Source organism: Nycticebus coucang, chromosome X (assembly GCF_027406575.1).
Source record: "Nycticebus coucang isolate mNycCou1 chromosome X, mNycCou1.pri, whole genome shotgun sequence".
NCBI lineage: Eukaryota > Metazoa > Chordata > Mammalia > Primates > Lorisidae > Nycticebus > Nycticebus coucang.
In genome coordinates, this window is record NC_069804.1 from 32,899,522 (window position 1) to 32,916,026 (window position 16,505).

A 16,505-nucleotide genomic window follows, 5' to 3' on the forward strand; every position below is an offset into this window, starting at 1 on the left:
TAAATTTTTAAAGAATGTGATTAAAGGGTCTTGTGTAGTGATAAGATATTAATAATCTCCCTTACCTGGCTTTACCAATTCAGACCTCAATCTGGCAAGTCCTCTTAACAGAGTTGTGAAGTATGAGAAGGAAAAATGTTAGATCATTTATTGGGTGACAAAAGTCATAGCTATAGCTCCATTGTGGCACTCTATTGTCTAGACCAGGCAGAGTAATCCAGAAGGAGGGAGAGGGGTGGGGCCTTGGTGTGTGCCACACCTTCTGGGGGCAAGACATGATTGCAAGAGGGACTTTACCTAACAAATGCAATCAGTGTAACCTGGCTTATTGTACCCTCAATGAATCCCCAACAATAAAAAAAAATTTCGAATATTAATTTTACCCTCTTTAATACTACTCGGATAGAAGCATATTGTTGGAATTTAAAAAACACAGTGAAAGAGCGACTTGGCTTTAGAAGTTTAGTGTTAATCCTTTAACTTTTCAAGTTCAATTATCAAGCTTTTATCTCATTTCTGTTATTATTCTGTGTCCTTCATGTTATTTTAATTTTATAACCGTTTTCCTTATGTTTTGAACAATTTGGAGTACTTTTAAAATCTGTTCATTTTCTTTTCTATAATTGTCATCTGGGAGCCTGGTCCCAGGACGGGAGCAGACAGGACAGTTTTCTTACTTACTGTCCTTTCAGTTAATCAACCCCACCCCCATCCTAGCTGCATCTGAACATTCTTCCATTCCTTCTCTTGTGAAATCACTAATAATCCCTATGTGATTCTGAAGATACTCTTGGGGTTGTAGTTCTCTCTGTGAAGATGGAACCTTAAAAAATCTGAAATTGTATCATTAATCACTCAGTATCTTTTGGAAGGGCTATGTGCTCTACCACTTAGTATTTTGAATGTAAGACTACTGAAGGAAAACTTAGATGAAAAACTCTATAAAAGACCAACTTTACAACATCCCTGGCCTACCAAAAGGATCCTAGTAAATCCGAACTTCGATACTCAGTCACAAAGAAGAAATGGCAAAAGTCTAGGGTTAGGCTTGTGTACTGTGTCAGGGATTGCCATACTGTTTCTGTCAATGGCCACCTAGTAATGGTCACAACTACTCACTTCTGCTGTTATAGCACAAAAGCAGCCACCACAAACAATAAGTTAACAAATGAAAGTGGCTCCATTACAATAAAAACCTTACTTATTAACCCATTCATGAGCTGATGGACACTTGGGTTAGTCCCATATCCTTGGGATTGTGAAATGAGGTGCTATAAATATTCCAGTGCAAATGTCGTTATGGTAAAATGATTCTTTTTCTTCTGGGTAGATACCTAGTAATGGGATTGAGGGATTGAATGAAACGTTGACTTTTAGGTCTTGAGGATTCTCCATATTTCTTTCCCAAAAGGCTGTATTAGTTTGCAATCCCACCAACAGTGTAAAAGTGTTCCCTTCTCTCCACATCCACCCCAGTACCTGCAGCTTTGGGACGTTGTGATATGGGCTATCCTCACTGGGGTTAGGTGTTATATCAAGGTAGTTTTGATTTGAATTCTCTGATGATCAGGGATGATGAGCATTTTTTCATGTGTTTGTTGACCATTCGTCTGTTTTCTTCAGAGAAGGCTCTGTCTCGTGCCCAGTGATAATTGGGTTATTTGTTCTTTTTTGATGGATTTGCTTGAGTTCTCTGTAGATTCTGTTTATTAGCCCTTTGTAAATTTATAATGTATGAATATCTTCTCCCATTCTGAAAGTTGTCTATTTTCTTTGCCCCTTGTTTCCTTAGCTGTGAAGAAGCTTTTAAGCTTGATCAGATCCCATTTATTTATTTTTGATGCTACTACAATTGCCATTGGGGTAGACCCATGAATGCATGAATAAACTGTGGTATATACATCCTATGTACTACTGTTCAGCTAGAAAAAGATGGAGAATTTATATCTTTTGTATTTACCTGGGTGGAGTTGAAGAACATTCTCCTTAGTAAAGTACTTCAAGAATGGAAAAACATGCATCCTGTGTACTCAATACTAATTTGTAACTAATAGATAAACAACGATAGGCCCATATGAGAGGAAAAACACAATAAAATTCAAGAAGGGGTGAGCAGGCAGGGAAGATAGCAGAGGGACTCAGTAAGCTTCCATGAGTCCAATGAGTACAATGTAGGGGTATATGGCACACCTCCTGGGTGAAGGACTCAAATACAACTTGGAATTTTCCTAACAAATACAAATAATGTAACCTCATCATCTGTATCCTTCTATTAATCTGACATTAAGAGCATCCAAGCACAACATTGCACTATTGTCTAGTGTTTCTAAGCGCAAAAATCTTACTTATTAGACACTGATATCTGAATTTGTATAATTTTTATATGTTATGAAATAATGTTTTTCCTTTAATTTTTCCAACCATTTTAAAATATAAAAAGAAATTTTAGCCTATGGGCTGTACCAAAACAGAAGACTGGATTAGGTACAGAGTTTGCCCACTTATACTCTAGTTGGTCTGACTTTAGTTGATTTCTCTTCCACTCTTAAGGAGTGAGGCTCTTAAAGAGTTATTCCCTATTAGGAAGTCCGAGAAGCTGTCTGGAAATGAGATAGCTCCTACTAGATCTGCTCTTTTAATGGCTCCTGCAGTAACATTAGTCTTCATTTTGGGAAGTCTGGACCCATAAGAATATCAAATCCTTGGGAAAAGGGAACAACTACTTTATCTTTAGTACTGATCACCCCAAGAAAGTAATTAAGAAACAGAAAAGAGGATACTGGTCTCTTTACATTGTTTACTTGTTTACAGTAAGGGAACTGAGATCATTTGCAAAGGATTTTAAAGTCTGGTCTGATATTTTGACCACACCAAATGACTTATAGATATTTACTCTCTAATATTGGTTCCCTCTGAATGAAGGACAGTTATGAGGACAGCAGAACCTGTACTGCTATCACACACAATGACCACTCACATGCTTCCTTTGGCTCCATTTTGATGAAAATTCTTTTTTTATTTTTAATTTTTTATTAAATAACTGTATATATTGATGCATTTATGGGATTCGGTGTACTGATTTGATATACAATGGGAAATGCTGTTCATGTCCCTGACTCTACTTTCTTCAAGAAATGGTTGATGAGAATCAGTGAGTCTTGCTCTACTGCAGTTAATAAGGTTGAGCAACCAAAAGACACACCCTCTCTAAAAACTGGAAAGACAATGTTCTTTAGTAGCCTAGAAGACATTAACCTGCTAGGTTCCTGCCCTCTTACCTAATCAGCAAGAATATCTTTGGCTTATATTTAGCTAAATCTGATAAACAGTGGCCATATTCTTTCAGAACCAGTAATTTCCAGTAGGTAGCTAGTTCTTCATCACTAACATTTATTTTACAGAGCATGGAAAAGGAGGTCCAAAAGGAAAAATCCCAATCATTTGGATTTTTTGTATGTTTATATTCGTACGTTCTGGCATATTATTTTAGACACACAGAAAACATATGGAGTATAATCCTTACTTCTATATTCATAACCCATCTGAGGAAATAAAATGTTACAAATATCATTTAAGTTTCCCATGCATAGCTCATCCTATTTCCTTCTTTTCCTCAGATAGCTCCTGTTTTGTACTCAGTTTTTATTTATCCCCATGTCTTCTTTTTCTATGTATTTTATTTTTAAATATTCTTTTTATGTATTTTAACTTTTGCATAAATGGTATAACTGTACCATTTAAGGTATTTTGAACTTTACTATATATCTCAAGAAGGTAGGAGTTTGTAATATATTTTTCATGCTTTTTCATAGCCTTCCCTTTTCTTTTTTAAGGAGATAGCATTACAAGAGGAATCGTGATTTTTTTTTTTTTTTTTGAGACAGAGTCTCACTCTGTCGCCCTGGGTAGAGTGCTGTGGTATCACAGCTCACAGCAACCTCAAACTCTTGGGCTTAAGCAATTCTCTTGCCTCAGCTTCCTGAGTAGCTGGGACTACAGGTGCCTGCCACAATGCCTGGCTATGGAATCATGAATTTTCCCCTCAGCCTAGGCTAAGTTCAGAAAGAATACAGCTCATCTCCTTGGGCAGCATGACAAGAAAACATCCCTTTCAATTTCTCCTTGGTTCCCTTACAAATTGGAAGTGGTTCATTTCAATGTGATAGGAACTCTTTGAAAGTACACACTGTTGATTTAACTATTGGACACGCCATAATGGTTGTCTCATTTTGTTTATTCTGTGTATTTTATGACAGACCTAATTGGCAGTTTTGTTGATGGTTCTAGCTGGAACTTAACTAAGACTTTTTTGATGGCATTGGAGGACTACTCCAACCATTGGAGGACCATGGTTGTTCAGAGTCTAACCCCTGGGGCCAATGTGGTTGATGAAAAATAATTATTAAATTAATTCATGAATAAAATATGGTAGTGTATGGTGAAACATCAAGGATTCATGGCTGCTTTGGTGGTCACCAACATAGATTGTATTATAGATCTTGCATCATCTGCCAGGGTAAAAAAGGTGCAATGTGAAATTGATTATTGGAGTATCTACTTTTTTTTTTTAATTTTTTCCTCACAAAAATGAATTGTGGCAGATCCTTGTGGAAAGGCTTCATTTGACCAGCAGTGAGAGGGTTTTTGACATACAACACCCATAACATGAGTACTCATACAATAAGCGCGACCATGGTAAACTAGATTCTGATTTTAATGTTAGAAGTATTTTCCTCAACTTCTTAATGCAAGAAAAACTGAACCAACCTTTAAAGTTTCCTATACTTTTCTAATTTAGGACAGGAAATTTCCTCCCTCATATAGAATGACTGGCTAAAAACCCAAATCCTAAAACTTTTATGTTATAGGACTTTGTGAAATCTATTTTACTTAAATGAGTGAAATATCTATTGTTTTTAAAGGTGACTCTTCTGATTCTCAAAATGGAGTATTACTTCAAACCTTTGGCTATTTTGTTTTCTCACATCACTGCTAGGAGAAAAACTATGTTTAACTCAGTCCTATCATTATTGCCCATTAGTTTAATTTTCAACACACTCAATACATGAGACTCCATGCCCTCTAGAAAACATTCTCACTTCACCCTTTGAATACCATGATCAAGTAAGACAAAGTGACTGAGTTTTATTTTCAATAACTCACATTGCTAAAGTAATAGCTCAATTGTGTCTTCAAATAAATCTATTCACTGAGAGATTGATACAGCTTTCTCGAGAAGTCCACATACCTTTGAGTTGTCGATGGTGAGTTTTTCATTCCTCAGGTATACCTGGCCCTAAAAGCTTCAGTAGCCAGTTTCTTTGTTACTGGTTCAGACACAAAATTCTATGTTGATAAAATTTTTGCCTATTGAAACCTTTTAGTGCTACACAAACATGAACATAAAGTCCTGTTGTCCACTCAGGTACATAGGAAATTATGCAAGTGTGTCATTAGTTGGAAATCATCTGGATTCTTTCCAGAGGAAAGAAAGATACAGAGGGCAAAAAATTGTCTAAAGGCAGAGAAGAGAATCTTCTAAAAATTGCTGCTGCCTAATTCTACTTAAAAGTTCAGTTGTAAAAAATCATATTCATTTGTGATTAATGATTAGCTATTTCTTTAGAGACTCTAAAAATCAGGAAAAAATGACTTTAGACTACTTTAGGATTGTGCTTTGATATTTTTTCCTCTTCCAGAATTCCTTTTCCTGAATGTCACTTTGGAACTATAGTTTTATCTTGACCCATAGTGATAGAAAAATGGCAACATAAACCATTTTATGGTTTATGGTTCATTTTTTACTATGTTCATTATAAGAATATTAATAAGGGTGCCATCTCCTTTATGACCCTGACATTTGTTTTCTTTTGGATCTAAGTTCTAGACAATGTTATCAGATTACTAGTAAAATTAAAACCATATCTTAATGATTGTTTTGAGAATTTGGATATTTCGAGTCTCATGAATACGTTTACTTCTTGCTAGGATATTTGGTGCGAACTTTGTGGCTTTACTATTCCCTGTCCATTCTGCTATCAGTGGGCTATCATGGAAATATTACTGAAAATTTCTTATTACTTTTCTACTATAATTTTCTCTTCTCCAAATTTGCTAATTTATTTATGCTTGTGAAATAGTACCATATGTATCTGTTTAAGTCACCCTAAATTTTTTGATAGAATTTTCTATATCATAAATAATAATATACTTAAAATGCTACAAAAATAAAACTGAAAAAAATTAATTATAGTCAATAAGCTTGATATTATGCTTTGTTTGAACACACTAATGGTCAAATGATCACTTCATGGGTAACTGACATTTTTATGTGTATGAATATTTTTACCTTGACATTAAAATATTTTCATATCGATGTCATTGGGTCAATGAAACTGACAGAAGTTCAGTAGGAATAAATTAAGGAGTATAAAAATAAATTTACTCTCTATATTCTAATTTTTCTAGTCAATACATAGAATGATAGGCAAATATATTTAACGTCTGGCATTCAATTAAATGCTCAATTTATTTTTTAAAAATCTTCCACTTATTCTCTGAAATATAAGGCGAGACTCACATTTTGAATCAGGTTCTCCATCATCCAAGAAAATACGTGAAATGAGAATGCACTAAGGAGTCATGTGCTTTCATGTATGAGAGATTGAAGTTTATGTTAAATTATTAGAATAATCATCATAAATGTGACTGCTTTAGATTTGTAGGGCACATATTTTTATTATATGATTGTGTGTTTTTTTTTGCAGTTTTTTGGCCAGGGCTGGGCTTGAACCCGCCACGCCTGGTATATGGGGCCGGCGCCCTACTCCTTGAGCCACAGGTACTGCCCGTGACTGTGATTTTTTTAAAAAAACTTGAGCATCTTTCAGTCAAATGAATTGACAACATTTTTTTAAAGTTGCATAATTTAAATGCAAATATGTTTATTTTTCATTTGACCATGAACGGAGTTTAGAGTACACCATTAACAGGTTAGTGTTTCAAAAGATCAGAGTGGAAAATTCTCCTAAAAAGAGAAAGAAAAGAAATGCCAGTTTTTCACTTTTCTCTTATTAGAATTCAAGTTAGTATTGCTCCTTAGTTTTATACAAAAAACTTTTCAGACAGATTCAATAAGTAGAAACGTCTCCAGACCACTCAAGTCATCTATATGACAAGGATAATCTAGAAACGTTTGCAGAGTTCATTGTCTGTTGATATTTGAGGCTAATGCAGAAGTACCTTCTTAGTCAATTACTTCATGTGGACTCTGGCACATGGCAAACTTTTAAACTTTCTCCCTAAGTAGCTTGAAAATTGTAGTCAGATTTTTTTCAACTTCCCTTTATGTATAACACTACTTCTTTATGCGCCATTATGACAGCATTCCACCATTTATTTATCTATAGAGCTATTCCCCCCCAAAAAAATTCATTTGATAAAGTACTAACTGCCAGTATCTCAGAATGTGATCTCAGAGCTATTCCCCTCCAAAACACATTCATTTGATGAAGTACTAACTGCCAGTATCTCAGAATGTGATAATATATATCTGGAAATAGGGCCTTGAAAGAGGTAGTTATGTTACAGCGAGATCATTAATGTGGTCTCTAGTCCAATACAATTGGTACCTTTATAAGAAGAAAAAAAAACTGTAATACAGACATCTGCAGAAGGAAGACCATATGAAAGATACGGATGGCCGTGTATAGTGTATAAGCCAAGAAGAGAGGCTTCACAAGAAACTAATCTTGCTGATTTCTCAATCTTGGCCTTCTAGCCTCCAGAAACGTTAGAAAATAACTTGCTGTCGTTTAAGCTACTAGTTTGTGGTATTTTGTTCTGATAGCCCCAGCAAACTCATATACCTACTCAATGTGAAGTGGTCAAGCAAAGATATGATCCGTGGTATGAAAGAGAAGTTGCTAAAAATAAAGCCTGGGTGATTTTCAGGAATTCCTTATATGTACTAGTGCTTGGACCCCATGCATGTTTCACTATAGCTTATACATTTATAGATCATAAATATTTTCTTTTCATTTTGTGTGTACTGATGCTAAGAATTGCTAGTAACAGGTAAAGAGACAAACAGTCCTTTCTCTGTTTATATTTCTTGATGTAAATGACAGGGTGACATTGCTCTGGCCAACACTGGTAATCGGTTCCCTGAATGCATTCTCTCTTTATTCATATTAGCAAAAGAAAAGGAGCAGAAATAATGCATAGAGCTTTCCTAATATATATTGTTTACCCTCCACTTCCTTTTCTCCCTTCCTGTACGCTGGAAGCAGGATGTGATAGTGGTAAGTATAAGACAGCAGAAAAATAGAATGCAAAGGATCTAAATGTTGGATGAAGCAAAGCTACCTCCTTACCTAAGATAGAAACAAATATTTATCTTTGGGCCACTGGATTTTTGGCCCATTTCTTACAGTAGCTCAGCCTTCACGTAAGCACTGTAACTGCAGTTGGTTCAATTTAAATAATCAAACAGAAATGTAACATATAATAATAAGGAAATATAAGGCAAATGTAGTTTTTTTAACCTGTACACTCTATATCCTCCTTATTAATCATATACCAGATATGAAGACATTACTATAATTCAGTGATCTTACCTCTAACATTGAAGCTATTCTGAATGACAAGAAAAAAATTTCATTCATGACTATTTGCAAAAACTTTATATAATAAAATATACTATTAGCTGTCCTCTGTATCTATATAAAGGAAAACAGTTTCAGTTTTGGTCGCCTGTATATAACTAAGTTTTTACATAATGCACTTAACATTTCTCAACTTTGGATAATCTGGATAGCCATGTGCAATTTTAAAAAAGGATCTCTTAAACAACTACTTAATACAGGGGAAGTTTTGTTAATTAAAAAATACTCAGGGTGTGCTCTGAGTTATTTTTTATATATAGTCCAGTGATGTAGCAAAGTTTGAGGTAAAAACATGTTATTGATATCAGCTATTTCCTCTCTACCAACACACTTTTGAGTAATCTAGTAATGGTTGGCCATAAAAAAAAATATTAAGCTCTGAGTGCCTGCCTTGACCTTAAATTCTAGGCAGCAGTAAATGTCTGGCTGTCAGGGATAGAGCAAGAATTTATCAGCTAAGGGTTAAAGGAGGACCCATGCCCTTTAGTGATGGAAATGAGAGGGCTTTACAAATACCTCCACATTCTTTTTGACAGTGACTTTGACAATCTGCTGATGACGCTAGTCTCCTCCAGCCCACTGTCCTCGATTTCTGTGACCTTGCCCTCTTCATGGTTGTGGGGTCCATATCACCCGTCTGGTCTTAGGCCAGCCAGTAGAACATACAGGCTCATGTCTTCTCAGACTTTCCACTAATGATATATGTATATTTTCAGCACTTATTCATAACCTATTGAATTTTAAGTCAGCTTTGAGGAGAGTCTTACTAAAGCTTACCATTGGGGTTTCATTGCTGTCCTGCAATATAACTACTGACGGTTGTGGGGGAAAGGAAAAATGAAGCAAGGTATTATTTATACCTCTATTATTGCTACACATTACGACTTCCTTATAAAATCAGATTACTATGTTTTTTCATGCATGTTAAAAATGACCTGCAGTGACACAGGTTTTACCTTTCCCCAGGCAATTTCCGCATCCAAATCAGGAGGCATTCCTTCAACCGCCGATCGCTTTGTCAGTTCCGTGTCTGTTGCTGCCAGCCATTCCGTCAAGGCATTCATTTCCTTTCGCATCTTCCGGGACAATTTCAAGCATTTCTCCAACTGTTGCTTTCTTTCTGTTACCTGAGAAAAAATGATAATAAAACATAATGTGGTTTATTTTTAATCCAGATCTAGTTATGGACACTTAATGGGAATTTCCACAATATATCATGTAAAATAACCATTTTGTTCAATGTTCAAAGAATATTTTAGAAAAACCATATAATCTGAATATTAATAGTAAACAAAAACAGATCAAGGCAGATAAAATCCTTTTTCCAAACTATAGTGCCTTGAATCTGCTGTCATAGTAAAAAGAAAAGCTTTAAGAATTTGTCTCCAATTTAAGTAAAAAATAATCTATGGCAAAATTCATACTACATAGAATCATATGATGCATAGTGAAGGTATGACCCATTTTTTGCAGAAAACCCATAGTCATTTGTCAAAAAGATGGGCAAGAAGGTTTACAATCTTCTATATACAAATAATGCTTGCTCATGCTGGTAAGGAATCAAAATGGAGAAAGAACAGTACTTCCCTCAATAGGCAAAAGTATTTGCATAATATTATAGAATTACCAATTTTATCCTTATTGCATCTTTAAAGTGTCCTATTTTTGTGAAAAAAAAAAAAAAAAAAGCAATACACAAAATAGGTCACTGGCTCCTAAACACAATCAGTGGCAAAAACAAAAAAATAAATGTAAGAACAAAAATTTAAGTTTCATTAATAGAGAAAGTAATGATTTGATCCTTTTGTTCTCAGCACTTAAAACTCAGGACCTCAAAAGTAAATTCTTTGGGCATTCTCACATAGGAAATGAACAAATTTGTATTTCTCTACCACCTTTCCAAATACACTTACATTTTCTTAAGTTTGTCATCCAGTTGGTTTATTAAAAAGCCCGAGATCTCTAAATGTAGTTAAAGCATCAACAAAAGCCAGATACATTTTATTATTTTTATTATTTTAATTTTTTTTGGGGGGGGTCTTCCGGTAGAGACCAGAAAACCTGCTAGACAAATTCTAAAAGAACTGTAACACTAGAAGTTCCATGAACAAGGAATAGTCTCACCAGGGATGTTTTGGGCAATGAATAAAGGAATGAATGAAAACCTGCAAACCATTAATTGTAAGCCAGAAACTGTAAGTGGTAGAATTTACACAAATAAGTTTTCTTTCTTTCTTTTCTTCTTTTTTTTTTTTTTTTTTGCATGGAGGAGTCTTCTGGTAAAGACTGTAAAAGCTGCTAGATAAATTCTAAGAGTTGTAACACTACACAAGGAATTTAAACTCTTACAAGTTTGTTCCTGTTTTGTTTGCTATGTGTCTTAAACGTATGAAAAAAAGGTGCCCTTTTCATCATGAAGGCTGGGAATCTGAGCAATAGATGTAAATATTTCACCCTCCAGATGTAGCAAGATGCAATGTAAGCCTGTCAAGTTATGCAATCCTCAGTGAACTTCCAGCTTGGCCATGATTTTGGCAGGACGCTTCAGTGTACTCAGTTTACACTTCTATCAAATGGGATTACTCTACGTAACAAATATGGCTGTTGTGAGGGTAAAATCAGCAACAGTTTATGTATAACACCTCAATCCTTTTTTTTATTCCTATTATCTCCCTGTAGGGATAGATCAGTAAAAAACTACGCTTGGATGTACACAAGAATAGCATTATTTCCATTTTTTAAAATTTTACTACTATACCTCAAAATATTTGGCTTTTGTTGCTAAGAGATCTGTAAAGTAGAATCAAGATATATCTGAACTGTAAGGGAATTAAAACAAGAACAACGGTGCAAGTACATATTTATCAAATTTATGTATTATGCCCAAGGCATGATGGGTAGCACTGATGTCAATATATACACACACACACACAGCAAAAATAAGAATCTAATCATAAGCATCAAAAAATACCAAAGGTGAAAATATGAATAAAGAATCTAAAATGCTACAATTAAAATAAATATTCTGAAGCCATGATAGTAATTCCAAATACTCAAACAAATTCATTAGTTACTTTAAGAGTGTATATTAAGACATGTTAGTTGCTGAGGCTGCAAATACTTTTTTCCTTCTTATTCTTTTTTTTAAAAATAGGTTTTCCCTTCTATTTTTCCTGTAAGGGAAGTAAAAACATCTGCCCTTTGGACTGCAAGCATCACATTTGTGCCTTAGAGGAAAAAAAATATATACCTTCTGGTGTACTTCTATGAATAGTTATTTTTTTCTATCCACCAATGGTAGAAAAAGGATTCTAGATTCAATATTTCAAAGAAATACTATCTTCCCAAAGCTAATGCATTATTGATTTTTATTTATTTTATTTCTTTCCAGCTAAATAGGTTTTTAAAAAACAGTAGACAGTGCCCTCTTAAGGAAAACTGAGTTTTACACAATTTTTACATTTAAGAGAGTGCCACCTGCAGTAAAATGTTTCAGCAGTTATTGTTCTATGAACACCTAAATATGTATTTTGGAGATGACATAAGTATTGCTATTCATGTATATTTTCATGCAATCAAAGCATAGAGAATTGAAAAAGAAATTATAGGTATTATTACATCAAGAGTGCTTGCTCTCAATAAATTAATGGGATTTAGATATAAGAAACTATTTCTATTTACTGAACACTTAGGCTAAGGAGTTGATATTTAATGAAATAATAAAATTTTGTACCATATCAAAAGTGCCATGGGCTGAATTGGCCCCCTCCACAATTAGTATGTTGACACTCTAATCGTTAACGTGATTGTGTCTTGAAGAACTATATGCAGACCTTAGACATTAAGGTTAAGTGAGGTCCTAAGGTATGGCTCTAATTTAATAGAACCATATCTTTATTAATAAGAAGTAATTCTCCCCCTGCTCATGTGACAAAAACGTGAGAAGGTGGCCATCTGAAAGACAAGAAGACAACTCTAGCCAGAAACCAAACGGACCAGCAGTTCTTTCTTAGACTTTTAAACTCCAGAGCTATGAGAAATGAAGTTCTGTTGTATGAGCCACCCAGTCTATTCTATTTTGTATGGCAGTCTTGAGCCCTCTACTAAAAAAAGGTAACATATTGAGCTGAGGCAAGCACAACTATGTGAAATTTGAAATGATTCAAATAGAATGTTCTTTTTGTATATAAAAAGAATAATACAATAAATTACACTTTGTTGCCTTTGCTTTTATTAAACAAAGACACTGCTATTGAAAATGATTTGACGGTCAACATGCAGATGGCTGTTTCTCAGCCCATGAACAGGACATACAACATTTTTATATGATCTTCTATATGATCCCTTAATCATTAATGATGCAATTTTTACTTCAAAAATAAACTTCTGTTCTATGTTTTTGCTGTTCTCTCATATCATTAAGGTTAAGTATGATTTCCAAGTACTCCTTTCATTTTGCTCTAATGATATTACTAAGTGCCAAATGGTTAAAATAAACAAACTCTCAAACACATATTTTCAGGGATTAATAGGGCTTTACATCATTATAAGACTCATTCAATTTTTTTTGTTTGTTTTTTTGTTTTGAGACAAGAGCTCCCTCTGTCAGCCCATTTAAAGAGCAGTAAGGCCTTAATAGCTCACCGTAAACTCTCATTGTAACCTCTAACTCCTCCGTTGAAGCAATCACCCTGCCTCAGCCTCCAGAGTAGCTGAGACTGCAAGCATGCACCATTATGACCAGCTTATTTTTCTATTTTTATATAGATGAGATCTCATTCTTGCTCAGGCTGGTCTCAAACTCCTGTTCTCCGGGATTTCTCCCATCTCAGCCTCTCAAAGTGCCAGGATTACAGATAAGAGCCACAGCTCAAGCAATCCTCCAATGCCTGGCTATTTATTTTTATTTTTTCAGTAGAGACACAGTCTAACTCTTGCTCATGCTGGTCCCAAACTCCTGACATCAGCAGTCCTCCTTCTTCAGCCTTCCAGAGTGCCAGGATTATAGGCATGAGTCACTGGGGCTGGCCCTATACTGTTTCATTTTATGATAAATTTACTCTTTGTGTCAGCCTACTGAGTATACCACCCTACCCAGCTAATTTTTCTTTCTTTCTTTTTTTTTTTTTTTGTAGAAAGAGGGTCTCGCTCTTTCTTTTTTTTTTTTTTTTTGTAGAGACAGAGTCTCACTGTACCGCCCTCGGTAGAGTGCCGTGGCGTCACACGGCTCACAGTAACCTCTAACTCTTGGGCTTACAAGATTCTCTTGCCTCAGCCTCCCAAGCAGCTGGGACTACAGGCGCCCGCCACAACGCCCGGCTAGATAAATTTACTCTTAACAAAGATTTTGTCTAAATCCTTATGACAAAGAGGCTCAAGCAGTGATTTACACTGTACAAAATAAACAGAGATAACTTTGCCAAAATATGTATTTATTGAAAAAAATATACTTACCAACATATTATTTAAAATTAAAGTCACAGAGGTCAAATCATAAATTGTTAAGTATGAAGAAAATCAATCTCCAGGATTGAACAAGCTATAGCTTTTGGATTAATATGGAGATCACTTCATCTATAATTAATTATAAACTAGAAATTATTTAATATTTTTCATAATTGATTTTAAATATGGAAGAACTGGTATACATGATAATTGATAAATATTGGAATGAAATACCAAGTACAGATATACATTTTCACTCTGTGGTAATCTTGAGCACAATGATGAACTTCTCTAAAAGTTCATAAATGTCTTTTACTCCAAAGGTGTCTTGGTAGACTCAACAAGCAGTTGAAATATAGTATTTTAATTCAAGATTATTACCATGCTTTACTGTTAACTGAGTATCAGTGTTCCTTATTTTTGGAACAAAACCTTTAAGAAAACCTTCATCATATGACCACAACAAACTCTCTTTCAAAACATGCCAAATGTGAACTAGAGGGTTTTATCAATATAAAAATAAAGGCTACCAACTAATAAAAATGATTATTTTCAGATTTTTTTTGAATTTAAAATTCACTTTCAGTGGTAACAAGTTTACAGTTGATAGCTTCAAGATGCAAATTTAATCTATTTTCAAAGTAAAATGCTAGAAATTACTTCTCCATGGCTACTTCTCAAATATGGAAAAACATTTATATTTGTGTCTAAGATGAAGTGACAATTTTCTCAATGATGTTGTTCCATTCAATAACATCAGGAATAAGATTTTTACAGTCTAACTTTTTACTCACCCTGAGATTCATTTATTTTTGTCAGAATGAAATTAATATGTTGAAAGTTCATTTTTATTTTTTTAATTGGCCTTTCAGATAAACTGATTTTTCCTTCTACACTAAGTATTGGAAAAGTAAAACTATCCCAAAGTAGCAGATATACACCTAAGGCACTTAAATTAAACTTGTACCTACTGAGAAATGGCCCCAAATACCAACAAAAGATAGACCACTTAATTAGCATAAGTTTAAGGAAAAGACTCTATTATTTAATTACTAATAAAATACATTCATTCTGTTAGCTACTACACACTAAACTATTACAACTTTTAAACGTGTTTGTTGAATAAATTGGAGAAGACATAAATAAATAGAAAAATATGTCATATTCATGGATTGGAAGAAATAATATTGTTAACATGTCTATACTATCCAAAGCAATCTACAGATTCAATGCAAAAAGAACAAAACTAGAGGAATCATATTACCTGACTTCAAATTATACTACGAAGCTATCATGACTGAACAGGATAGTACTGGCATAAAAACAGATGCACAGACCAATGGAACAGAATAGAGAACTCAGAAATAAATTTACACATTTACACTGTACTCATTTTTTGACAAAGATGTCAAAAAATACAATGGGTCTTTTCTACAAATGGTGCCGGGAAATCTGGATATCAATCTGTAGAAGACACTGATGTCTCACTATATAAAAAAAATCAAATCAAAATGGATTAAAGATGTAAAATAAGACCTAAAACTATAAAACTACTAGAAGAAAATAGTTGGGAAATGCTCTGAGATGATTGCTCTGGGCAAAGTTTTCTTGAGCAATATCCCCAAAGAACAGGTAACCAAAGGAAAACTGGACAGGATTACATATCCACCTAAAAGGTTTCTTCACAATAAAGGAAACAATCAACTGAAGAGACAATCCACACGACAGGAACAGCAGGTACGAACTATCCATATGACAAGGGATCAATAATCAGAATATATAAGGAGCTCAAATAACTCAGTAGAAAAAAAGCAGGTAAAAATCTGAATACACATTTTTCAAAAGAAGACATACAAATGACCAACAGGCATGTAAAAAATGTTCAACATCATTAATAATCAGAGAAACACAAATTCAAACTACAATGAGATATCATCTCATCCCAGTTAAATTGACTGTCATTGAAAAGACAGGCTATCATGAATGCTGACAAGAGTGTGGAGAAAGGGAAACTCTCATAAACTGTTAGGAGGTCAGTGTTTTTCAACCTTTTTTCTCTCACAGCACACTTGAACCTGTAGTTAAACTTCCAAGACACACTTAAATTATGTTGATCCAAAAAAGGAGGAAATAAAGAATATACTTGCTATGCTTTAAATTTCTTTAAAAAATAATTTACTAATGCTCTTTAAACATTTTTGTAGCATACCTAATATCTTCTCATGGCACACAGGTTGAAAATCACTACTATAGAGGTTCCTCAAAAAAAAAAAAAAAAACCCACTAAAATTGGAATTATCATGTGACCCTGTAATCCCACTACTAGGTATATATCCAAAGGAAAGGAAATCACTATATCAAAAAAATAGCTGTACACCCATGTTTATTACAGCA

General features: G+C 34.2%; 1 protein-coding gene and 1 non-coding gene across 7 annotated transcripts in view; both read right to left on the minus strand.

Annotated features, from left to right (window-relative positions):
- Positions 1-16,505, minus strand: part of DMD (dystrophin) — a 2,416,375-nt gene that overhangs the window by 1,394,930 nt on the left and 1,004,940 nt on the right. For all 6 annotated transcript variants that reach the window (XM_053581215.1, XM_053581214.1, XM_053581218.1 and 3 more), the window contains one exon: positions 9,623-9,793. In XM_053581215.1, coding sequence (XP_053437190.1) covers positions 9,623-9,793 — 171 coding nt within the window. The remainder of the gene's footprint in view (positions 1-9,622; positions 9,794-16,505) is intronic.
- On the minus strand, positions 10,700-10,761 carry LOC128578795 (U7 small nuclear RNA). Its single transcript, XR_008377910.1, has one exon. It is a non-coding gene; the product is annotated as a U7 small nuclear RNA (small nuclear RNA).